Genomic DNA, 26,591 nt, shown 5'->3' with positions numbered 1-26,591 from the left:
GTGGACCGAAGAGAAAAATTTTCTAAGTAAAAACTTAGATACAACTGTTAGATGTACAAATACAGAAGATAGAAAAATGAGGACTTTTTTCCCCCAAGACAGTGAAGACAATGAAAGAACCAAGCCTCTTTGAATATTTTGGCCCTATATCTAAGGGCTGTCTTCGGCAAAGAAAATAATAAACAATAACACACTTACAATAAAAGTTCTTGGATAAAAATCCATTTTTTAAAATAACCTAGGCATCATTACTTCTTAACGAAAAGTTCAGCTAAGATTGTGTGATAAAAGCTGACCTTTTACAAGCTAAAGAGGTTCATTCATTTCACTAACTGTATTTATTAAAAATTGGAAAAATTTCTTATTGCTATGTTTGCCTTTTCTGCAAATAATCTTGTAGTTCTTTTGAATACTTCAGCCCTTAGATATAGGGCCGAAATATTCAAATAGGTTTTGTTTGTTCACTGTCTTGGGGGAAAAAAGTCCTCATTATTCTCTCTTCTGTATTTGTATTATGGAAAGGGAGTATGAACTTCGTCATTATTTACTGTTAGACCGACCAACTGGCTATGGCACTTAGATATGATATTGTACTTTGTCCTATATCCAAATTCCAATCAAAATCACTTCTAAAACCTAGAAATAGTCAACAGAATATCTAGTGCAACAGTTTTTTATGCTATTGTCTACTTGTATGGCTAAATGAATTACCGAATGTCGTTCGTTGACAATGTCACTTGTTTTCACAGGATGATAATTACGACATAGAGACGAAACACAATAAAATACAAATATAATATAGTCATATCTTCAAGTAGCAAAATTTCATGTAGTATTTCCATTGACTAAATAAATATACTATATACTAGATAGATACATACTAGATACTATATACTAGATATGTAATAAATATATTAGATTAAGACACTTAGAGACATGCGTTCGTGTTGTGAAAGAGACATATTATGGCTAAGTTGTACTGTTTAACTTCTTTCAAGATCATATCGGGTGCTCTGTTGTAGCTGTTTACCAAAAAGGGGAAGGGAACAAGATTCAATCTGTACAAGATACATCAAATAAAACAGAGGTATGCCATGATGTTTGTTTCTTGATCTCTCTTCAATGATTGAAACAATGTTGTACAGATGAGTTTATAATGGAACGATTTTTTTTCTAAACGGGTGTTTAGTTTTGACTGATTTGTGATCATTACTAAACATAAAATGTAACCAAGTGTCATTTATCTCTTGTTCAGTTCAGTCAGACTCCTCAGAGACATTTATTATGCTCATTAAGTTACACATCTACTCTATGGATATGAATTTATCTGAAAGTTCTAGTTACCTCAAATATTGTCTTGCCTGTCTGTTTTCTGACAGCTATGAAAGCCCAAATAGGTATCTGACTGACGGCTATAAGTGTGAGAATCCAACCAGCAGCTGAAAAACAAAGTTACCTGAATGAAGTTTTATATTTTCGTATACAAGATATCCAATTGACCACTAAACATGAAAATGAACATAGCAAGGCAAATTAGATCCTAAATACGCAGAGAATTATTCTTATACCTACCCAAGGATAGTCCCTAGTTTATGAGTATTACAGCTCCAGTTATATTTCTGGGCTAAAAGCGATACAATTAATACGTTTTGGCAAAAAGTCTCACCAGATACACTTTCGGTTAAAAGATTGGGCATTTTCTTAATAGGTTGCCCATTAAAATTTTGTATTGCATTGATTAGGAGCTGCCTTATTTATATTGCATTTAGTTATATACTAAATATATAGCCTACAATTATATATATAATTCACAGATATTTCTTTTGGCTGTTGTTTTCACTTGACGAAGTACCCTATTTTGCTTGCATTCCTAAGAAGGGACCGGAAGTGTTTTGAAAATTTTGAAAATTGAAAAATTTACTGAAAATTTTAAAGCATGTGAATCCAATTTACTTTAGGATTTGACTTTTTTGAAAATAAATTCATAAAAATATTTTCAACACAACTTGAAATACGGTTTATGTGGGGTAAGTAGAGTAATAGTACTAAATCAGTTTAACTCACTTGTAGCTGAAGTTGGCATATAGCTGTCTCCAATCTTCAGTGGTTCGTATTTGAACAATGAATAAACAAAGATGGCCAAAAGTGTAACTGGTATGAAAAATCCCCATTCTACAACCCAGTAGAAACTTAACTTTGTTCCAATCATGAAATGGATGTCTCTGATAAGATTCTTATAACCTGAAAGTAATTCAATGTAAGTATATCACAAAGTTAAATCAAAAGGGTCTTAGTTTAGCAGTTTAATTTGAAGCCTTTATGAGAAAAATAGAGCAATTTAAAAGTTTTATCTTCTAGAAAATAATAAAAAAGAAGTAGGGGAATGTTGTTACAGCAATGAAGGTTCAAAGTTAAAAATATGTGTGTTTTTTACCTCAACCACTCTTTTTTTATGGATAGAAACTAGAATAAACAAAATGGAATCATGAATCTTTTCTCCAACACCCACAATCTTATTTTTAGTTTTTGTTTACTTTATCTCGCGCCTATTGAAAAGGGACCCTACCTAGACGTGGACTAAAAACTTGAGCTTTATATTTGTAAGTTTGGACTTTCACTTTTTATGTTAAACAATATGTTGCTTTTTTTTCTTTATTTTTAAAGCAATGTAATCTATGTTGAAGCGTTTCAAACCCGTTATTGAATTGTCAATAAGTTTAAAATTTTTAACAAGCTTTAAATCTAATAAACATAACGGCAATTCTTTCTCACCTTTTGCCAATTCCAATACCAAAAGAGTGAGCAATTCTAATATGACTTATTTTATGTAAAGTGCTATCTGTCGCACTCAATAATGAGTTTTTAGTGGCAAAAAATAATCAGAAATAATTACCATAAATCCAGGAGATAGCAAAAGTTTCCAAAATGGCCATGATGAAAATAATGAATCCTCCTCCAAAATAGTCCACGAGATCTAAAATGTACTGTCCACCCTAAAAGTTAAATAATGAATTTTAAATTTTATCACAATATCAGTAACCTGAATTAGAGCATAAATACAAAAAAGACAAAATAAATGCAGCAGGTAATTTACTCTGGAGATCATTCAAATCCAGTCCAACCCTGTTCTAGATTTTTAAAATTAAGATTTATGAATAAAGTGACATATCCCTTTTGGAAAGTTAAATTTTGGCTCCTTATTTTTCGGAATATGTCTTTTAAACTAAGAATATATATTTTTTTAATGACAAACATAGGGTGATACCAACCCTAATTTATTCAATGAAAAATTTCGCCATCTCTAATCTTTATAGTAATTACAAGAACCAATGCCACATTCAACAGAGTTTATTGCAACTAATTGCAGTAATTTATTGAATAAGCGCATAAACTATATTTTTTTAACGTATTTCTTATTATCGAGATGCATTTCTTGCATTTCGATAAAATTTAAACAAAATATTACAAACCCATAAAGACTTTGAAACTAACGAAAAAAATTATAATATATATATATATATATATATATATATATATATATATATATATATATATATATATATATATATATATATATATATATATATATATATATATATATATATATATATATATATATATATATATATATATATATATATATATATATATATATATATATATATATATATATATATATATATATATATATATATATATAAATATATATATATATTATAAATTTTCTATCTCTAAAACATTGAAGTATAGCTTATTAAGCTCTGCTGCAAAACAAGAAAATAATTAATTGCAGTAGGTTTCAATAAGTGCTTTCTTGAAGCATGCTTTTTCTTATTGTAGCTCTTTCAAAAGATCTATTAATTACAGAGACACATCTGCAATTAATAGATGTGTCTCTATTTTTAGTCGGCTTCCAGTGGTGTAATAAGTGGTAAAGTAAAAAGTGGTACAGTACTAATGCACTTATAACCAGTTTTTAAGAAGATTATCTGTGACTTGGCTAGCAATGCTGGCTTGGCTTTCCATAACTAACAAAAAAATCCCTGCCCGATGTTCGCAAGAAGATAATAATTGTCTGAACGAAACCAGGTTGCTAGTGGAAAGTGTTTCTGGCTAGTAAATTATAGAACTAAATTTAAACTATTTCGCTTGCTATTAAAGAAACACTCATTTTTAACTGTTTTCTTTATTTTGTATTTAATAACTTCAAGAAATGATTGGTTTTTCTGAGAACTTTACATAGTCGTAACTGAGATGTCATTATTAATGCTTGCTCATTGAGAAACATTTATTCAGACCATGGAGGCATTGTACGTATTCAAATAGCTTGGATTTTAGAACACGCCTTGTCGCTTGTCCCTTTAAATTTCTAATATAACGAGTTTACGCTGAGATGGCTAAATGAAAACAAGTGAGAGATGTGTAACATTCAAGAATCAAAACTTACTGGTGTAACATAGACAAGTCCGCAGCAAAACCCGATTACTGCAACAACAGCAGTGATTTTCCATCTTTTCCACTGAGGAAAATCATCATTAATAACAGTAATAACACATCCAGTCAAAGAACTTGCACTTCCGACTCCAAGTGTAAATAACATCAAGAAAAAGAGTACAGCAAATAACTGAAAGCGAAAAAAGAGCCCTTACAAATATATGTTTAAATGAGGCACACTACACTTGATTTAATATCCTCGATTCACTACTATTTCATTAAAAAAACAAACTATAAACACCTAAAATAGAAAAACTGAAAGATAATTATAGAATATAATTAAAATATATAAATAGCTTATATATTGAAAAACTGGCAATTGCAAAAATATTTGTATATATTTTGACAACAACAATTCAAAAACAGTCAAAAAGGAAATCAAAAGCTTTAAGCTTAGTAGAAATCGCTGTTAGAACTCGGATTTGATTTAATAATGTCTTTTTAAGACATGAAAAAAAGTTATAATTTTTTTTAAGTTCAGTTCATAATCACTAAAACCGAATCACTAAAACTATTATGTGAACTGTAAAAATATTTATGGTGCCTGAGCATGTTTTCATTCAAATATGAAAAATACCGGAAAATTCTACAGTTAGTTTTTTTTTTTTTAGACAAAATTTTTATGTGAATCCATATTGCAAAGTCCTTTCCTCGCTTTTCGCACTTATGTGGTAAAATTTAAGATTTTGATTAATGGAAAAGCTTACATTTAATTGTTTAAAAAGCAAAAAACTGTTAATTGCAAAAATATTTGTATGTATTTTGATAAGGGATTACAACAATTCAAAAACCTTAAAAACACCAAAAGTTTGAAGCTTATTAAAAATCGATAGAACTCGGACGCATGATTATACGCAATGTCTTCTTAAGATATGAAAAAAAAGTTCAATTTTTTTAAGTTCAATTCAGAACCGCTAAAGTTTTTATGTAAACTGCAAAAAAAAAAATTTGGTGCCTGAGCAATAATTTTAATGTTTTAATTCAAACATAAGAAATGGCTGAAAATTTTAAAGTTAGTTTGTTTTTCATTACATAGAGTCAACTTACTACCTGGAACGCAACCAGTGAATACGTCCAGGTGTACAATGTCAGTAGGATGGCCCAAAAAGCGAATTAGCCATTATTACAAGGATAATTCTTTGGAACCACTTGAACTATCAGACGTGATAGGACCGAGAGAATGAACCAAACGTATGAGATTTACAATGGGTGAAAATCAACAACATGGACCATCAAACGGGACAAGACCAACACGGGTAGCTAAACCAAAGGGTATTGCTAAATTGTCTAAGGTAATATAAATCCAAAATGAAGAAGAAAGACAACTGCAGTTAGAAGATATGCAACCATGAGTATCAAAACGTGTCAAAAATGAAAATGAAGAGCAAAGACATGGGCGATTAGAATATATGCAAAAACGAGAATTAGAGGATGTCAAAAGCGAGAATGAAGAGTAAAGACACGGGCGGCTAGAAGATATGCAAAAACGAGAATTACAGCGTTTCAAAAATGAAAATGAACACTAAAAACACACGCGTTTAGAAGACAAGTGACACCGAGAATCTGAGCAATTCAAAAATTGAAACGAAGAGCAAAGACGCACAAATGAGACAAGACCCAAAAACCAAAGGTTATAATTGTTATAAAAAATAACTCGTTGGAAGAAAAATAACTTGCTAAAGATTGTATATGACAATGTTACACTTATCATGTAATTGCCAGAAACTGTTGGCTGTTGTCAAGAGGAGGATCAACCGAGTAATGTAGAACCGGAGGTTCGAAGTGTCATTGATCGTGAATTACACTGCTGACCCTCCTTTTCCAAACAACTAAGCAACCAATATTGGCAGCTATCTGAATGTTGGAAAATCTTTTCATACTGTTCAATTTCGTCAATTATTGGCATCCTTGTCACATTCCCCCCCCCACCAAGATTTTTCTCTAGATCCACTTTTGTCTAGACATGGGTCTAGCCATACGGTTTAGAATAAAACTCCCAAGAGATAAATTAATATTAAATAGCTACCTGAGGAACGAACGCCATCTTAGCTATCGCTTCAGGGTACGAAATAAATGCAAGACCAGTTCCGCCTTTAACAACTTTTGTAATATCAACATCTAATTCATGTGCTAAATGACCAAGGATGGCGAATATTGTCACACCGGCCAATAAACTGGTTCCTGTGTCCATGAAGCTGATGATAAGGGAATCTCTAAAAAGAATGTTCTCTGTTTAAACAGAATAGCTGAAACTAAATTAATGAGCCAAAGGCATAAAAAAACAAAGACTAAATGGCCCCTTTAAACTAAAAAAAAAAAAAAAAAAAAAAAAAAAATACAAAAAAACCTTGCTGTAAAACCATTATTATTCTGCCAGAAAATTCTTAGGATCGAACTAAGAATACTTTGCATTGGATTTAGGACTTAGCTTAATATTCTAAGCGTTAGCATTTTAATGAAAATAAAAAAATTTAGATGCGAAGATTTATTCAATAGTTTTCATCTCTCACTTCTCAAGGAATGGGATCTTCTTCGTTTATGAAGAAAAGTGTTACAGCTTCATCTTTTGAAAAAATAAGTAATTTTGAAAAAAGAAGAAATTTATAAGCTCATCTGCTTATGAGAATACCTTAGAAGGTTGAAAACAATTTAAAACTAGACATAAAACCAAATTTAAAACGTATCTGCTTAGACAGTATCTCATGTATGAGAATAAGCCAAAGCATCAAATTTTGGATTTTAAAGCTTTTACATGTTGAGTTTCTGCTTCAGTTCAATAAGCTAAGTCCTTTATTTTAACAAAGGTTTTTCGAATTCAGTTGGAGCTTAAGGCGTTTTAGAATTTATAGTCTAAGATAAATATCTCAATATGAAAGCGCTTTTGTGCTAAAAGAGAAATCAAGCAGAAATATATGATGTAGAAGGACGATGTCAGTCATTTGAATATGTAAAAATTCTATACCTGTAAATAGGCTGCTTGAAATTGTTGTAACTCGAGAACATAACAATAGGCCCGAAACTGACAGAAAGTGAGAAGAAGCATTGAGTCACTGCAGCATACCAGACCTTGGCCTCCAAAATTTTGTCCCATTGAGGAGTAATATAGAACATAATTCCTTCATAGGCTCCAGGTAAAGTAACACCTCTGACAAGGAGTGTTATCAGGACAAAGTAGGGGAATAATGCAGTGAAGTAAGCAGCCTTTCCAGACGAAGACACGCCCTATAAAAAAAGAGTCTTAAAATGATGGAAATCCTGACAAAAAACCCTATTTCTGAGTTTTTCTCATTTTAAACAGGTAAATGTGAGCTAATATTATATTTCTCCTGAAAGCCCCAGGGGTACTAATCCACAAGGGGGGAGAAGAAAATTTCTTACATGAGGAGAAAAAAATAAAATTACAAAAATTCAAAGAGTGGGATCTATTTTCAGTTTGCTCTAACTTTTAATAAAAAAAAAACAGTTTTATCTGAGGATGGGAGAAATCACCCCCTTTCCCTTAAAACCGGCACATTGGAAAACCCCTGGAACCCCCATTTTCACTGATACAGGGGCTTGTCATAATTGACAAGAGGACATAACGTGAATAAGGCAAATAACACTAAGTAGATTACTGTTTTGCTTTTTTCGCCTTATTCATCATTGTTCTGCCACAAACAGAAACATTGCTTGGAATTGTGAAAACAAAACACAACTAGACATGGCCCGAGAAAGCGCCCTTTGTGTATGTGGAGACAAGCAGCTACCATTGAAAAACAGGATGAAGGTATTGAAGTTAATCAACTAGATTTTGGTTCTGGCTAAGAATTCATTTTCTTTCATTTTCTCACCAATATAAATTGCTTTCAAGGCAACTTATAGATTGCTTACATGAGTGTGATAAGTATTGTTATCTTATAACCCAAATTACCTTAAATTGCAATGTAATATAAACATCTTATTTATTTTGATCACAATATCCATCCCTGACCTTCTGATGAAGCCAATTAGACATCCTGAATTGGTCATTCATAACAAAAAAAGAACTGAAGTCCTTTTCTCGTACTCGTCTCACTACAACCTATACTACTTATTGCATCTTACTACACGTATTGAAATAATGCTTAAGTATTACTTGATTCTTTAAATTTTATACATTACGCTTTGCTAGAAGACCGATCACGGGTGCGTGTTTATTTGTTTTATTTTCCCCAGGGGTGATCGTATCGACCAAGTGGTCCTAGAATGTCGCGAGAGAGCTCATTCTAACGGAGATTAAAGGTTTTAGTGCCCTTTTTAGGTGGCCAAAGAAATTGGAGGGCACCTAGGCCCCTTCCCACGCTCATTTTTTCCCAACGTCAACGGATCAAAATTTTGAGGGTGAGACCAGGGTGGACGAGTAGTTGGCCTCGGGCTGTAATGGGTTGTCACTAGTATTGGCATAACAATTTTCTAGGTTAGAATGTTTGTTTTGAAACCTGTAACGGCATCATCGATGTCGTCAAATCAAATGTCTCATTTTAAAATAAATTGTGTTTTTTGTAGTCCGTGTTTTGAATCTCAATTAGATCAGTTTTAGTGCAGCTGCGTGTAATGGGAATGTAAAAGCTTAATTAGTACGGAAATAGCACATTTACCGCTGAATACCATGGTCCACTTTGACGCACACACAGGAAGTTGGAATTGTTCATACAAACAACTTGTTTTTCTTATAACTATGGTGTGTCAAATGAGAATCTGGACTATGGAATGTGGATGGGCATCTTGGCTTTAGATTTTCATTTCGAATGTATTTTTGATCGTCTAGATCAGCATGTCTAACAGAAATTTACTGGGAAAAATACCTCTCATGCAAGGCCGTATCCAGAAGGGTGGTTACCGGGTTTTTGGTGGTTACCAAAAAAGTTTGCCTGACACGAAAAAAAGTAACAAAAATATATTTAACACATTTTATAAATTTTTATTTTGCAAATCCCCCCTAACCCATCCAAAAATTTCGGATACATCCTTGCCCCTTCATTCCATGTATACCAGACTGAAAGTGCTTGAATAGTACACATCGTGTTACTGTATGGATTATTTAAATTTGTGGCCGATTTACAACGCCCAATATTATAAAACCCTTTATTTTATTAGGGCCATCCACAGTGTTCACTTAAAATAATTTAACTTAAATAATTAAATAACTTAAATAACTTAAAATAATTTCTTTAATAACTTACAACATTGTTAATTGAGGTATACTGCTAATGCAAAAGTAGAAGGCCGGTTGCTCTGGAATAGGCACGAACAATATTAAAAAAAATCTATCCGAATCTTAGACGAATCTATTTATGTGCTAGTATTTTTTTTCACTTTGTATGGCCAAAAACTCATCTTAGCTGCTAATGAGGTACCTATGGAGTTTACACCATAGAAAGCTCATCATCAAATTGCCGAGCAGTATTTTCATTTCATAATTTAGAAATTAGAAAAGTGCTGGTAGAGAATCCCTAGAAATCTCCGTTTTCAAAACCAAAATCCCTACAGATTCCGTCATTTTTGATTATTTCTAAATCGCTTGTAAAGTCTCATTATACAGAGTTTTAGCTGCAGTTCTTCAGGACAACTTGTTATGCAACTAGAGACTTACTTGCACCAAAATACCTTCTTTTGACGTTTAAAATAGTGCTTTTTAAATTCGACTGGTTATTTCAAACTTGATTGATAGATTCTGAAGTCGGATTTTGAAGTCTGAACAATACGAAGGCGAGTTTTCTGTTAGCCTATTTGTCACACTCTGACTGAAAATATGAGTTTTAAGAATAATTAAATAAAAAAACAAGTTTTTTTTAACTGAAAGTAAGAAACGACATTAAAACGAACAGAAATTAATCCGTGTATGAAAGGGGCTGTTCATCCCTCAACGTCCCACTCTTTACGCTAAAGTTTTACTCTTTCTCTCAATTCTACCTTATTAAACGGTAAATAACTTTAGCGTAAAAAGCGGGACGTTGAGGGAGGAACAGCCCCTTTCATACACGGAGTAATTTCTGTTCGTTTTAAGTTTTAATGTCGCTCCTTACTCTCAGTTAAAAAACTTGTTTGTTTTTATTTAATTTCTGAACGTTTTTAAATTAACGCATGTTTTTATTTTGGCTCTCCGCAAATGAATAATTATGACGAAATTTGTGTATTAATTTTTTTTTCGCTAAATGGCTTTCTCTTAGTTTTGATCAGACGATTTTGAGTAAAAGGGTGGGAGAGGAGGCCTAGTTGCCCACCAATTTTTTCGGTAACTTAAAAACTAGAATTTTTAATTTTTAACAAATGTTTTTACAAGTAAAAAATATACATAACTTACAAATTAACTTACGTAACGAACTTCTTTATTCGTATATTTTTATTATGTATATGAGGGGATTTGCCCCCTCGTTAATACATCACTCTTTATACTAAAGCTTTAATTTTGTTCCAATTCTTTAAGATTGACCCCTGAATCACAAAGGCTGTAGAATAAATTGTTGAAATTACTAAAAATACTTTAGCGTAAAGAACGAGCTATTAAGGAAGAGATGGACCCCCCATATGCGTAATAATCTCTGTTCGTTTTAAGTTTTAATGCTGGTTCTTACTTTCAGTTGAAAAAAACTTTTTCATATTTATTTTTCATTGTTTTTTTAAAAATAAGGCTAGAAAATCCTGCGCCCCTTCATGGAATTTCTCTTCTCCCATGACAAATTCCTCCAAGGGAAGATCCTACCGCGTATACCCTACCCTCACCCCTCCCTCCAAAAATCATCCTGAAAAGGTTTGTACACTTCCAAATAATCATTACTGTATGTAAACGCTGGTCAAAGTTAGTAACTTGCAGTCCCTCCCCTAGGGACTGTGGGGGAGTAAGTGAGCCCCAAAGACATAGTTATCATGTTTTTCGACTATGCTGAACAAAATGGCTATCTCAAAATTTTGATCCGTTGACGTTGGGAAAAAATGAGCTTCACCGTTAATTCCTTCCGATTAACTTCCTATTTCCATTACAGCTTTCCTTGTGACATTCTCCCTTCCCAAGTGACCTGCTTTCTGCATGGTCCCACATAAATGACAAAAAACAAAATTTTAGGTAATGTGTCATCCTTCACTTACACTTTTAATTGTGGTCTATCCATCTTACCTTTCCTTCATTGTACATAGGAAGTAGACTACGACGGGAAGTATATTATAATAAACATCATAGGTAGGGAGAAGCTATTCAGCCCAGAGAACACAAAAGCTGGAAGGAATATCTATTTATCAAAATTCAGCGCAATAATTCGTTTACTAGGCAATAATCTCCTCGAGAATTTCACGGCTGAAGATGACCACACAGCGCTAATTTCAGTTACTTTTCTGATTAGAAAACTGGTGAAAGGTCCACCTCGAAACCGCACCGCGCAGGCAGGGCTTTCTTCCAGGGATAGGGATGGAGGAAGGAGATTGCAACAACGTATTTCAGTACACCAGAACAGTTCATGCTCTATTTTGCTCAGAAACCTTTTTTTGGGTGGGGGGGGGGGACAAAACCCAAAAGTCGACGAATCATTTAAACTTTATAAATTTAATGTGTAAAACCATAAGGTTTAGATGAGGTCAAATCTGATCGACTACATGGCGATAGGAATTATGTAAAGAATTATATTAAGAAGGAGCAACGTACTGGTGATTGGGAGAGTGTTTTGAACTTTAAAGGGGGTAGAAGAGGTAGGTTTTGAACTTCAAAAAATCAAGTGGGATACACTTGTATGTAGGCTATCCGTTTAGCAATAACAAATATTTAAAAGGAAATAATTAACAGGTTATTTTTATAAAAGGACACTGAAAAGGGAGAGGAAACAAACCGAAAATTGCCTTTGGTAATGCCTTTTTGGAAATAATTTACCTTATTTGTTTGTTTAAATTTATTAAAATACCGAAAATAGAATTTATCACTTGCTCGTATTAGAGGAATGACAGCCCAGCCAAGTTCTAAATTTCTGTCAGCTTTTCAAAAGCTTAAAAACTTCTTTCAACTTTTTAGAAGCTGAAAAATTGGGCAAAATTTTCAGAAATACACTTCATGTTAACCGTCTAAATGGCCATACTGGCTCCGTGTTGTTCAATCCATATTTAGAACGATATTTCACTTCTTCAACATAAGTTTATTAGAAAGTTGCTGAGGAAGGTTAACTGCCAATACTGAATGGAAGAAAATAAGAGAATGATAGAAAGATAAAACAGCAACTGGAATGAGAAGATATTACTTTTTTATGATTATGATCATAGAAATTAAATTAGGACAGATGCACCATCAAGGACGTCAACCGATAGCAATCAGGAAAAAAACAACTTACCTTAGCAAGAATAAGAAATATGACTATCCATGAGAAAAAAAGACAAAGAGTGAGTCTCCATTCGGGGGCTCCAATGCCATCGTCAATATTTTCAATCTGCTGCAGAACGTTTCGTCTAATAATAATAAGAAGAAACTAATCAGTGAATTTTAGCTCAACCACTAAGAGGCAAATGTTACATTCAAAAAAGAAGATTCATTGCGTTTAGTTTAAGGGCAAATTTGCTAGTGTACCATGAAAAAAAAGTAACACTTTTGTAGGAAAAAAAAATACTATTTTTATATTAAGCTTATACATTGGAACAAAATATACTTACAAATACCACAACAAAACCTTTGTGAATAAAGATAGAATTCGGCCTAACTAACGAACGGTTTAAAAAATGCATCTAGGATTTTTTTTTCAGGGGGTTTTAAAAAAGAAAATTTAAAGACGGTACAAATTTTTGTCTCCTTTGGTTCGGCTTACTTTGTACTTACTTCAACTGAAAAACATTTTATTTTTCAGTCCAATAAGGAAGTAAAAAAACATCTTTTTTTAACTTCTTTTTCAGTGATCCAGTTAGTCCAAATTTATATTGTTGACATTTTCACGAATTTCAACACTACATCCAGAAAAAGGTCATCAGACAATGCTTCTTCTGAGTTTCTGCACGTTAAAAATAAAATTAGCTCTTTTCTTACTTTTAAAAGTGTTGTTCACCCTTTAAAACTGGTTAAGCTACTTTTACTTTTAGAATAGGTTTCGTTCGCTCTTCAGAAGTTCAAAACCCATATTAAGAAGTTCAAAATAAAAGAAAACAAATTTCGATGCCAAACCTTTTTCAAATGGCATGTCCGGTTTTCTACTTGACGGCATGAAACTGTAGGAAAACATCTTTTAATATAGCATCATTAAAAGCTTCGATTAGTCACAACTTAAACTATGGTATTTAAATTAAATTGTAGGCTATCAACAATTTAGATTATGGTAACATATTTAAATTGGGGTATTTAGTCAAATTGTTTCTATGAGCTAAATTACGGTACCTGGTTAATTTTATCTAAGCCAACGATCTTCATTGTCTCAACCTATAATACCACATACTTTGTTTCTTCGTAATTCAAGTTGAAAGAAAAGTATTTTTATCCAGAAGACGGCAGACGATTGAAAAAAAAACACGCACTTTGGATGCGAAAAAACTTAGAAGAATAAAAAGTAAATCAAAATTTCAAATTAAACACATTTATTTATCTATGAGATAAAGCTCTATACATGTCAAACAAATACAATAAATTTTTCCATATTCATTTTTCATAAGAACTCTCAGTTTTCCATGTGAGTTTTTTCTTGTGCATTGCAGAAAAAACATGCGGAAATAAGCTTTTTTGCAATCACGTTTCACAAATTTTTGATATTCCACTAAACTACAAAGGTGTCCCAAAATGTAGCCGAAACCCTATGCCGAAACCTTATAGGCAAACTATATATGCCGAAACCCTATAGGCAAGTGTGAATTCTCCTGATGAGCCCTTGTGTTGGGCTGTTGCCTCTGAATTATTTGTCTTTATTGTTTCTATTGTTTGGTAAATCACGACTTATACTTATTGACGACATGACTGCCTGTCCATGGATTATTCTTTATGGTTGATTGTGTATGGCTATGCTGTTTGACCTATGTGATTGTATGGATGAGTAGGGTTAAGGCCTCATTCAAGTGCTGATCTATATTAGTCACTAATGTAGGAAAACAGTCTTCCTTTTCTCCTTCTGTCCCCCCTTTTTTAATGTGTTTGTGCTGTTGCATTGGTGATTTTTCTTTTCAGTATATACTTTATAATTCAGGTACATTTTCTTAAATAATCAAAAATTGTATGGTAGGGAATTTAAGAAAGGAGGGACTCGTAAAAAAGTAACCAAAATTCAAAAAAAAAGTTTTGATAACACTTTTTGTGATCTTAAATAGGAAAAGTTCATTCAAATTTAAAGTTACGAACCAAAAACTATTAGCCCGAGAAAATTTGTCCAATTTTGAAGAAGCAGTAAAACACCCTCAAAGAGGAAAGCTATCGTTACAAAAAGTACCAGGAAACTGAGTTTCACTGATTGAAGCAAATTTGATACCCAGAAAGGAGCACAGTGTATCCCCCCCGACGGAAATGTGTATCCTCATACCCTGATTCAGACAAGGAAACACCTTTTCTAATATCCCCTCTTACAGGGGTTTTAAGCCCCTATCTAAAGAATCGAAAGATTTTTCCAAAAAGGATGGTCATGGATGCATGTATGTTTGTTTGTCGTCGTTGTTTTTTTTTCGGGTGATCAGATGAAGAAACATCAAGATAAGCCTCGCTCGAATATAAATTGAAAGTTTCATTGTCCTTTTGAGTAGAAAATAGATTCTACTACAGTAAAATAATATTTTACGTCATTTTGTAAAACAAAACAACCATTTCAGCCCAAAAAAGGGCTAAAATCTTGCTAGTTTATTATAACCACAAAACAGAAAGTTTGAACTTTTGCCTGTCACGCACAAACATAAATAATAATGCAAATGGAGTATATAATTAAGCTAAATATTAATGCACCAAACATAAATCACGAGTCCATCAATCAGAACTAAACTTGGGACCCAGACTTTCAAAATAAAATCACTAATTAAAAAACATTACTGGGTAAAGAGCAAGTACACTGATTAGAACTTTTAGAGCATACAACATCCTTTGCTAGACAGTTACAGCTGTTACAGACTCTTGAAAACCAAATTGTTCGAAATGATCTATTCACTTCTGGGGAACGTTGTGGCTGCAGCGGTAGCTTCGACCTTGTAAGACAAGCACGTCCCATAGTAAAGCTTACAAGACCCTTGACGTAGCTCTGTATTGCAAAAATGATAAGCTTACTTGGTTGACATTACTGTTCAATGGACAAATCAGCTCTAACCCTACGGAAGTCTAAACTCAGAAGGTACTGACTCTGCATTCCCCCACATTTAGTTTTGTGGTTCAGACACTAACCTAACCAGTCACAGGCCTAGCAACGAACGGATTACCCTCGCTGCCTATCAAACTGGTTTAATGGATATTACATGCTAGGTTAGGGTAATACTCAAAAATAGGCTTCCTAATACTTTATACAGTATTTTAAAGCTGTGAAACTACGTTTTTGGATGTGCAGACGAAAATTGGACAAAACAGGTTTTTTTCACTGTTTACGGACGTTGAATTGATTTACCGATTATTAATGCAGTGTACTACAATAGACATGCGATGGACTTCCTGCTATAAAAGTTCGCAATCTGAAGGATTTGCTATTTGTCTATGATTTGGAATTATCCGCAAAAAGCTTAACAGTAAAATTTGCAATAACAGCTGGAAGGCCATTTATAAATGCACAAAACAGAATGGGAACCAAGCAGCTCCCTTAAGGAACTCCGCTTTCTACCTGAATTGGTGATGAGGCATCACTACTTAGTATAACTCTAGGTGTTCTTCCAGACTTCCAGTAAGGACTTTTTACTCTTTCAAGTAAAGATTCAGAGATAGTCAACTGATTTAAAATTATCAAATAATTATATTTTAAGCTTCTGAGTTTCAGAGGCTATAATACCACGCAGTGGTGCTTTCGTTCCTAAGGATGCACATGGTCCATTTAAAATAAACAGTTAACAGTTGAATATTTCCTTGGGGGGATGAGGCAATTACAACCAAAAGTTTTATTTTTACCAAGATCTAAATTAGAACACTTTCTAATTTTCACAATTTTATACATTTTTAGTCTTTTTTTCTCAAGGGGGAGGGTGATATTGAAATCCATTAACCATTCCCTCACCCCTGTCGGCATCTGTGGGTTAAATCGCTACAAAAATATTTGTCTAAATAAACCCCTTTAATATTATTCTAAATGACAATCAAAAAAATCCTTTGTGTATTTTGAACGCATGCCCCTTCCCAAAAGCCAACCCCTTTTGATGTGCCCTTGCTGATGCTACTATATTATTTTTGTCATATAAGGCACTACAAAGCTAATGTTGCTTACCTAAAATACTGGTCAGTTGGACTCTCTGATTTCCCAAACATGGACGAATTTGTCAAGTTCATGCTTGAATCAGCACATTTTTCGTCGGCCCATGCTGGGTCACAATAAGCCCAGGGCAGTGGGTCTTGAAATGATGCGATGAAATAAAAGGAAACTAGTGCCATTAAGCTCGTATAGTAGGTTACAACACACCAGGTCGCGAACGCCTGACCGTAACCAATTCCTGAAAGAAATTTGACATTACTGAGCATCAGCACACCTCCTTTCGTACTTGGTCGACAAAAGGATTCGTGGTTTAGCTGTGTTTTACCTACATGTTTTACCTACAGGTAGGATAAGTGTGATTACTGAATAAATTATGAAGTGAATCCGGCAATCTGTTATTTAAAAAAAAAAAAGTAAAAGGATGCAACCAAAACATCTTAAAGCTGAGAAATTTGAAGACTGAGACTTGTAGGACCAAATAAATTTAATAGTTTTATCCAGGAAAAAACGTGTGGAACGATTAGCGAGCGGAACAGAGAGACCCAAACAGATATACAATAAAAAATAGTATAAACTGTATTCAGAGAAAATTTTCGAGAAAGAGCGTTTGTTCTTTAAATAGCTGATTTTCATAAGAACAGTCCCAAGAAATTTAAAGAAAATTTTGCAACGTGTATGATTGCACCCAGAATAAAGACTCACTAGGAGACATATAACAAATCCGGGAACCCAACACATAATATCACATGGAATGATCTAAAACAAGCCTCTTTTTTCTTGCATCAGCTAGAAATAACACTAAAGTATTGATTCGTAATGACAAAACTATATTTAAAATTAAAATAAATTAGAGTTTTATTATATATCTCTAGTAAATTTATTTTTTAGGTTGGCTTTTTTAACACAGGTGATTGATGAATGTATGGAAACTAAAAGAAATTGATTTGGTGAGACGATTGTCTCATGGCAAGTACAAAAAAAAGAAGCCCCACTGTCATAATAAAATTAAAATAAAATTCAAATTGTTGGTATACCTTTAACAATAGGTGCTACTTCCCAAATTTTTACGGAGCCATAACTAGAGAACTGGCCCATTGCCATTTCCAAGAAATAGAGCGGTTTCCCAATAAAGTATAGAACGACCAAATAAGGAATTAGAAATGCTCCACCTCCATTCTCATAGGCTGTGAATGGAAACCTCCAGATATTTCCTAAGCCAACAGACATGGAAATGCAGGACATCAAGAACTCCACAGGATTTCCCCATGTTGCTCTTTCTTCGCCTATTTCCACGTCCAACTTGTATGAGCTCTAAAATAATAAAATCAACTCATTAAAAGTACTAAGCCAACCATCAGCATATTCTTAATCACCGATAGCCTATATTATTGATTTAGGGGCAGTAAGGACTTTAGGAGATTCGGTGCGTTTTGACAACTCTAAAGGTATGAAATCCCACGTACAGTGCAATCCTGCAAAAAAATTCAGAGAATTCAAGAGAAAGGTTTTTTGTGTGAAAAGTACCAAAACGTAACGACGTCACAAGATTTTAGTGTATTTGCATGTTTTTGGTCTCCTAGAGGAGGGGATAGAAAAGGGTCTTTGTTTCTCTTCTCGTCTGTGGATACCTACGGTCAAACAAGCCACCCTAGGAGAAGCTTAATACATTAAAGCTTGATCTTTTATAAAAAAAAACTATATTAAAAACCTTTAATGTAAACCTTTGTTTCAAAAACCTATATTTCTTGTTTTCCTAAATTCGCAGCATCAGATACATTTAAATGTCCAATTTACCGCTAGTCTTTTACATTGCTACATCACGACGTTTTAGATGGCTGTTGAATCTTCTTCTGAAGAAGACGACAGAAAAACTTTTTAGGTTAATGCCCCAGGAAGATCGCTCCAAATCGAAGTGCAACATTGAATAAAGCTGTTCTTCAAGTACTCTGTCCTCGGCGTCTCAACCTTAAGATAATTGGACCAAGCTTGTGTCTGTCTTGTTAGTTGGACAGCTGGGGGAGGGGGGGTAAATGTAGGAAAGCTGAAGAAAAATAGGTGAATTTACGTACTTGTAGAAAACAGCCGTCTACGCTATATCAAATCCTTCACTAACAAACTGGAATAGTCATGGGGAACAACTGAACATGCCCTTTAGAACTGTTCTGGATCTTTTGAAGTGGTACCAACAACGTTTTCGGAGCACCAGCATACAGCAGGTATCCATTATGTCATTAATAGTGATAACGAATGAGTCGTGGATAGTCGAATGAGTGCTAATGAGTCGTAGATAGTTCTTACAGCGAAGAGTGATCCCAAGCTTTCATTGGCAGGAGGGTCTCCCTTGACCAACGTAGTGTTTCCAAAAGAGATTTGTGGGGAAGTGGATTCTAAGGATACAAGGCTCATCGACTATCCTTATAGCTTTATTTATGAAGTTTATGTTGATGTGTATCCGTGGCACTTATGATCGGGAGGTCAGCAGCTAATTTATCAGTGGTGCATTGGAATTCACCATCCTTTTAAATTTGTAAAGAGTATCAGGATACTTCTCAATTTTTAAGGGATCCATCTGTAGGAGCAGGGAGACTTGGGTCCGTTTTCACGTTTTGGGATGGCCAAGTGTCATGGTGTCGTTGGCAGAATGATACAGAGAGCTTGCTATGCTGTACACCATTTCATTTATATAGAGAATGAAAAGCGAACGTCCCAAGACACTACCTCGGGAAACATTTACCTTTATTGGATATTTGCGGGAAGTGAACTAGTCAAGAACAACCCGCAGTGAACGACCAGAAAGAATCCTCTGGATCATTTTTAACAGATGTCTGCAGACACCATGCGCGTAAAGTTTATTTAGTAGGCAACGATACCATACTCGAGCGTAAGCTTTGGCGATGTCGAATAAAAATTGTGTGTTGTCGAATCCTTTTGCTAGAAGTCGATCTACTTCTGATGCTGAGCCACTAGAAAGTTGAGCGTTGAACTTTTCCAGCAAAATCCATATTGGCGGTCGCCTAAAAGGTCATTTGACTCCAGAATAAATTGTATGATTGGAAATTCTGATCATATATTTAATTTCTGATCGTTTCTTATATAATGCCGGGAAGCCCATCTTCCCCTCCTCGGAAAAATTCTCCCCACAGAAATATAATCTAAACAATTCAACAACGGTCAAAACCTACCCCGGAAAATTAACCTTAACATCTCCAAATGCAATAGTGAGTCAGCAATGAGAAAGTAAGACAAATAAAAAGAATTTCGTAAAGGAATTGTAGAAAACTATCCCAATATAAAATTTCCACTGAAAAGCTCACCCCTTATAAACTTCTCTCCCAATTGAAAATTCTCTTCATGGAAAATTCCCCCAGCGGAGATTCACCCCTCTCCAACAATGAATGCATCTTCCCAATAGCAAATTCTATATGTGAACAACGGGCTAATTTCAAATCTGAAAGATCGTTCCCCAAGGGCAGTGGAGGGTTTCTTACTTCCAACGACATAGTCATTGTTCATGCTGAACAAATAACTATCTCAAAATTTTGATCAGACGACTTTGGGAGATAGATGACTTTGAGAGATAAAGAGAAGTGGGAGGGGGGCTAGCTGTCCTACAATCTTTTTGGCTACTTAAAAAGGACACTAGAACTTTTAATTTCTCTTTGAATGCACCCTTTCCAGATATTCTAGGACTATTGGTTCGGTACTATCACATCTGGGAACAACAAAACCAACAAAAAAAAGAAAAAAGAAGTAAACATACACCCGTGATCTTTCTTCTCGTAAAAAAAAAAAAAATTGCAGATGGGAGCTTGAAGCACCTCCAGTAAGGTTATCTGATACGCTGAGTCTGATAGCGTCATTATAATTAAGGTTCTTTGGCTTTTAGGGGGTATTCCTCCCGTTTTTTTTGAAAATCAGACAAATATTCCCAGGCTCGCAGCTTTTCATAGGCAACACTAAGCTAAATGAATTTTATATATTTGGAATTAGCATAAAAAGACAAGTCTTTGATATTTCTATCGAAATCAAAATTTCGTATTTTAGAGTTTGGGTTAGCATTGTACTGCGTTGCTCATTACAATTCGTTCATGATTCTTATGATAGCACAGATAGACAGATATTTTATTAGTTCCTGAACCAAAAACCCGGTATTCCACATCTACAACCACAGAAAAATGTAAATTGACACTATAAGAAATGAAAAAAAAAAAACAGAACAAAATGCAGAAAAGAAAAATAAACTACAAAAAAAGATAATAAACTAAGTAATAAGAACATCACTATAGAAATCAACTATGAACATTGCTAAAACTGGGGCGTATCAACCAGAAGTTGGATTACGAAGGTCCGAGTAAATTTATAAACACTAAGTAAGTACAAATTGTTAGGAAAGGAGATTAACGCCTGATTTAAGTGTTTTAGCAAAATCAAGCGAAGAATAGAATAATTAACACATTCAAATAGAAGTGATAGCAATTTGCAAATGTAAAGTACTTTTTATGGCACTTGGTATTAACCAAGTGACATATAGCAATCGCCAATTCTGTCTGTCTGTCTGTCGGTCCCAATTTTGCTACTTTAGGCACTTCCAGATAAGCTAGGACGATGAACTTTGGCAGGCGTATCAGGGACGGCTCCAGCTTAAATTAGAAATAGTCGTTTTCCCAATTTGACCATCTGGGGGGAGTGGGGGGCCGGCTAATTCGGAAAAATAGAAAAAACGAAGTATTTTTAACTTATGAATGGGTGATGGGATCTTAATGAAATTTGATGTTTGGAATGATATTGTGTCTCAGCGCTCTTATTTTAAATCCCGACCGGATCTGATGACATTGGGGGAGTTGGAGGGGGGAAACCTAAAATCTTGGAAAACACTTAGAGTGGAGGGATCGGAATGAAACTTGATGGGAAAAATAAGCACAAGTCTCAGATACATGACTGACATAATCGGAACGGATCCGCTCTCTTTGGGGTAGTTGGGGGGAAGGAGGGTAATTCTGAAAAATTAGAAAAAATGAGGTATTTTTAACTTACGAACGGGTGATCGGATCTCAATAAAATTCGATGTTTAGAAGGATATCGTGTCTTAGAGCTCTTATTTTAATTCCCGACCGGATCTGGTGACATTGGGGGGGGGGGAGTTGGGAGGGGGAAATCTAAAACTTGGAAAACACTTAGAGTGGAGGGATCAGGATGAAACTTGGTGGGAAAAATAAACACAAGTGCTAGATACATGATTGACATAAACGTAACGGATCCGCTCTCTTTGGGATAGTTGGGGGGATTATTTCTGAAAAATTAGAAAAAATTAGGTATTTTTAACTTACGAAGAGGTGATCGGATCTCAATGAAATTTGATATTTAGAAGGATATCGTGGCTCAGAGCTCTTATTTTAAAACCGACCAGATCTAGTGATGTTGGGGGGGGGGGTTGGGAGGGGGAAACCTGAAACTTGAAAAACACTTAGAGTGGAGGGATCGGGTTGAAACTTGGTGGGAAAATAATCACGGGTCCTAGATACATGATTGACATAACCGGAGCGGATCCGCTCTCTTTGGGGTAGTTGGGGGAGGGGTTAATTCTGAAAAATTAGAAAAAATAAGGTATTTTTAACTTACGAACGGGTTATCAAATCTCAGTGAAATTTGATATTTAGAAGGATATCGTGTCTCAAAGCTCTTATTTCAAATCCTGACTGGATCTGGTGACGTTGGGGGAAGTTTGGGTGGGGGAACCTAGAATCATGGAAAACGCTTAGACTGGAGGGATCGGATGAAACATGGTGGGGAAAATAAGCAGAAGTCTTACATACGTGATTTACATAATTGGAACGGATTCGATCTATTGGGGGGGGGGTAATTCTGAAAAATAAGAAAAAATGACGTATTTTAACTTACGAAGGAGTGATCGGATCTTCATGAAACTTCATATTTAGAAGGACCTTGTAACTCAGATTTTAAATCTCAACCGGATCAAGCGTAATTGGGGGGCAGTTGGGGGGGGCGGGAAATCTTAGAAAATACTTAAAGTGGTGAGATCAGGATGAAACTGGATAGGAAGAATAAAAACCTGTCTAAGATACGTGACTGACATAACCGGACCGGATCTGCTCTCTTTGGTGGAATTAGAGGGGGGATAATTTTGAAAATTGAGGTATTTGTAACTTACGAAAGGGTGACCAGATCTTAATGAAATTTGATATTTAGAAGGATCTTGTGCTTTAAAGATCTTATTTTAAATTCCGACCAGATCCTGTGACGTTGGGGGGAGTTGGAAGGGGAAACCGGAATTCTTGGAAAACGTGAAAATTGGGGTATTTTTATCTTACGGATAGATGATCGGATCTTAATGAAATTTGATTTTTAGAAAGAATTCATGTCTTAGAGCTCTTATCTTAAATCACGACCAGATCGTTTGATATTGGGGGGAGTTGGAGGGGAAAATCTTGGAAAAACACTTGGAGTGTAGGAATCAGGATGAAGCTTGGTGGATAGAATAAACAAATGTCCTTGATACGTGATTGACAGAATCGTACTGGATTCGCTCTCTTTGGGGGAGTTGGGGGGAGGGCTTCAGTGATTTGGCGAGTTTGGTGCTTCTGGACGTGCTAGGACGATGAAAATTGATATGCGTGTCAGGGAGCTGCACAATTTGACTTGATAAAGTCGTTTTCCCAGATTCGACCATCTGGGGGGCTAAAGGGAGAGGAAAAATTAGAAAAAATTAGGTATTTATAACTTACGAGTGGGTGATCGGATCTTAATGAATTTTGATATTTAGAAGGACATCGTGACTCAGAGCTCTTATTTTGAATCCTGACCGGCATTAAGCCTCTTATTTTCCTTTTTAAATCAATCTATTGATTCATAGAATTTTGTTAGAGCTCATACCATATGATCTCTTGGCTCTTAGCTCTTCTCGCCTCGTCACAAGTGCCATATGAGCTCTTAGCTCTTGTTTTATATTATAATATCTGTGCCCTGAAATTGAGCGGCTAATTCTTCAGTAAAGGTACTATGATCAGCTGAACGGCGAAATAATGGAAATACAGGGGGCGTAAAATTTGGCCAGGAACGAGGTAGATTTGGATATTAGATAGGTAGGTAGGTAGGAACGAGGTAGATATTTTAATATTCCTACGATTTGTTGAGAGTGCACCAGAAATTGTGGCAGTATACTCATTTGAAGCAGTCCTTAAAGACTTGAAAATCAAAATCAGGGAAGGCCTTTGAGCTGAAAGTAGGGCTTTCCTTATTTGTGGTTTCCTGATTGCACTAATCCATATAGTAGCAGCATACAGAATAGTATTGTACTTTCAATAACACTTTTACACAGTAACATTAGGGCTGACGGTTTAAGACCTGAAGTTAATCTGGTAATACTAAGGAGGCGGTTGGAATTTTGTTTAGTGGAATGCAATCTCTAAGTAATGTGAGGAGATCAAAGTAAATTTCTATCCAAAATTACCCCCAAGCATTTGATGTTAATTTGGATTTCAATTATATTACCACAGAGGCATAGCTGAACAGAAGGGATTTATGCTTGGAGTAAATAATATAGCTTTGGTTTTATTCATATCAAAGATGATCTTGTTATTCGAAGCCTTAGCAATAAATCTTTCGACGACTTTTTGTTGCCAGTCTTCTAATGCTAGCAACCTTCGAGCACGTTGTAACTTTTGACATCATCTAAGGTGCAAATTATTAGTAAGGATAAAAAGAAAAAAAGATGAAGCTTAAATTCCTAATTTGAGATGGAGTAAACCAGGCCGAGTCCTATGGTGGCCAATAAGTAGCCACCGTGTACTTCCTAAGAATGAAGTTTGAGGGGTAGTCAGGACATAAAGGCCACCACTCATGATTAAATACAGAATAATTAAACGGAAAGATTTTTTTGGTAGCCATGGTGCATCTTATGTTACCTGGAAAGGATTTCCCATGGTACTAAGTACTCTTTATCTTATCTGCTGCATTTTAAGCAAAATATAGGCCTACTGAGCAACCAATCCAGACACAAGTTCGGTCGCTAGTGACTGCATTTTAACCAACTACCAAGGAGAAGGAGTGGTTCCCACTGCCTATTTTTGTCATCTCGGCGAGTAAGAATTGTTTTTTAACTAAATCTTATCATCCGCTCCCCTTTGAATTTCTCGTAATAATTGTAAATGTTGCTACGAAAAAGAACCGAACTTTGAACTAATTACCTTATTAATAGACTGAGTACATCGCGTCTACTTGAGCTACATTAAATCAATTCAAAGAGAAGTTAGGGGAGGGGCAACGTTTTGAAAAGTCTGGGGGCAAGTTTTTCACTGAACGTGCGAAAAAAACCGTTTTTGAATGACATACAGTATCGAAGAAAAATATTTTCCAAAATCAAAAGGGGAGAAATACCCACACACCTTTTCTCATTGATATCACTATTGAGCTGCATCTTATATTTGACATTAATGAATTTTTTATGCCATTTTTATTGATTTTTCCTATTTGATTTATGCTATTAGAGCGCTGATGTCAAAGCAAGATAAACATAATTGTCTACGCCCCCAAATTGGACTTAGAAGTATCCTGTGAAAATTTTTTCTAGTTCTAAAGAACATGTCTTCCGTACGAACTTTGATGCACTAACAAAATTCTTGATCTCCGACTAACTTCGGTCAACTGTGTAATCCGTCCAATTAAATTGTGATCAAACAAACTGTAATTAACCTTTTTTGAACACTGGGAAGTCATATGAATTTTAATATGACCACCAGGGCCATACCTAGGGGCTTTGGAGGTTTTAACTCCCCCGCTCCTTTCGAAATGTTTGTCTGACTCGCAAAAGCGTGAAAAAACGCATATATTTTTTTGAATTTTTTTCTTTGTGTACCCCCTCCAAAATAATTACCCCCGCCAAACAAAATCATGGATACGCCCCTGAGCACCAGTTATGAAAAAGATTATTTAAATAATTTTGATTTTATATCATAACACTTTAAAATAAAAGAGACTGTTTTATTTTTAATAGCTTTGAAAAGAAAAATTACTTAATGAATGGTCAATTAAAACGAACTAAAGCATATCTATATACAAGAAGGGCGGGGTCCTTTCATTCCTTTAATTTGTCTTTCTCCTATTTTGCTGAAAAGGCTATTGGTTATAAAGCCAGATTATTTGTTAAGGTTTTCCTAGCCAACAACCTTGCTTTTAATTCTTATGAAATGACTTGAAAATATTATAAAGTCTTGTTTAAACAAAATGAGGCAATTTTAGGATAAGGTTTCGCAAATCTTACGGGGAACTTCATAATTTCTTAGTACAAATCTATTAAAGATAGCATCGATATGTAACAAAATATTGGCTCAAAAAACTTTCATTGTTCTTGTCACGAATATTTTTACTCTGAATTTGAAACTGTCATTAGAATTCCCCTATTGTTTTTGCGCAATATATTTTTTCCATTTTTTTAAACCTAGTTGTTTTAGCTTATTCGAAAAATGAATTTTGTTTCTTAGAATTATTTTTTAAATTCAAAATGCACATAAAAAAAATAAAAAAAAAAAAAAAAAAAAAAACACTGACATATTCATTCTCATAACCATCGTTTTGAATTCTAATTTTTTAAAAGCTTTTCCGGTTTTTAGAAATTCTAGAATTATAGAAACTTATATAGAAACCGAGAAATTCTTTTATAGAAACCTAGTTGCCTAGAAATTCTATAATTATAAAATTAATAAAAATATATATATAATAAATATATATATATATATATATATATATATATAT

At 34.4% G+C, this 26,591-nt stretch overlaps 1 protein-coding gene across 3 annotated transcripts in view; it reads right to left on the bottom strand.

Moving 5' to 3' along the window:
- The window catches only part of LOC136039843 (sodium-dependent nutrient amino acid transporter 1-like), an 89,683-nt gene that overhangs the window by 3,717 nt on the left and 59,375 nt on the right, over positions 1 to 26,591 (bottom strand). For all 3 annotated transcript variants that reach the window (XM_065723768.1, XM_065723767.1, XM_065723766.1), the window contains 9 exons: positions 17,858 to 18,134; positions 16,839 to 17,061; positions 12,822 to 12,936; positions 7,457 to 7,716; positions 6,521 to 6,707; positions 4,448 to 4,624; positions 2,894 to 2,993; positions 2,065 to 2,241; positions 1,345 to 1,439 (listed from right to left, as the gene is read on the bottom strand). In XM_065723768.1, the coding sequence (XP_065579840.1) occupies positions 1,345 to 1,439; positions 2,065 to 2,241; positions 2,894 to 2,993; positions 4,448 to 4,624; positions 6,521 to 6,707; positions 7,457 to 7,716; positions 12,822 to 12,936; positions 16,839 to 17,061; positions 17,858 to 18,134 (1,611 nt within the window). The remainder of the gene's footprint in view (positions 1 to 1,344; positions 1,440 to 2,064; positions 2,242 to 2,893; positions 2,994 to 4,447; positions 4,625 to 6,520; positions 6,708 to 7,456; positions 7,717 to 12,821; positions 12,937 to 16,838; positions 17,062 to 17,857; positions 18,135 to 26,591) is intronic.

Source organism: Artemia franciscana, chromosome 20 (assembly GCF_032884065.1).
Source record: "Artemia franciscana chromosome 20, ASM3288406v1, whole genome shotgun sequence".
Classification (NCBI taxonomy): Eukaryota; Metazoa; Arthropoda; class Branchiopoda; order Anostraca; family Artemiidae; genus Artemia; species Artemia franciscana.
The sequence above is the reverse complement of the archived record's forward strand: the minus strand, read 5'-3'. Positions and strand labels throughout refer to the sequence as shown.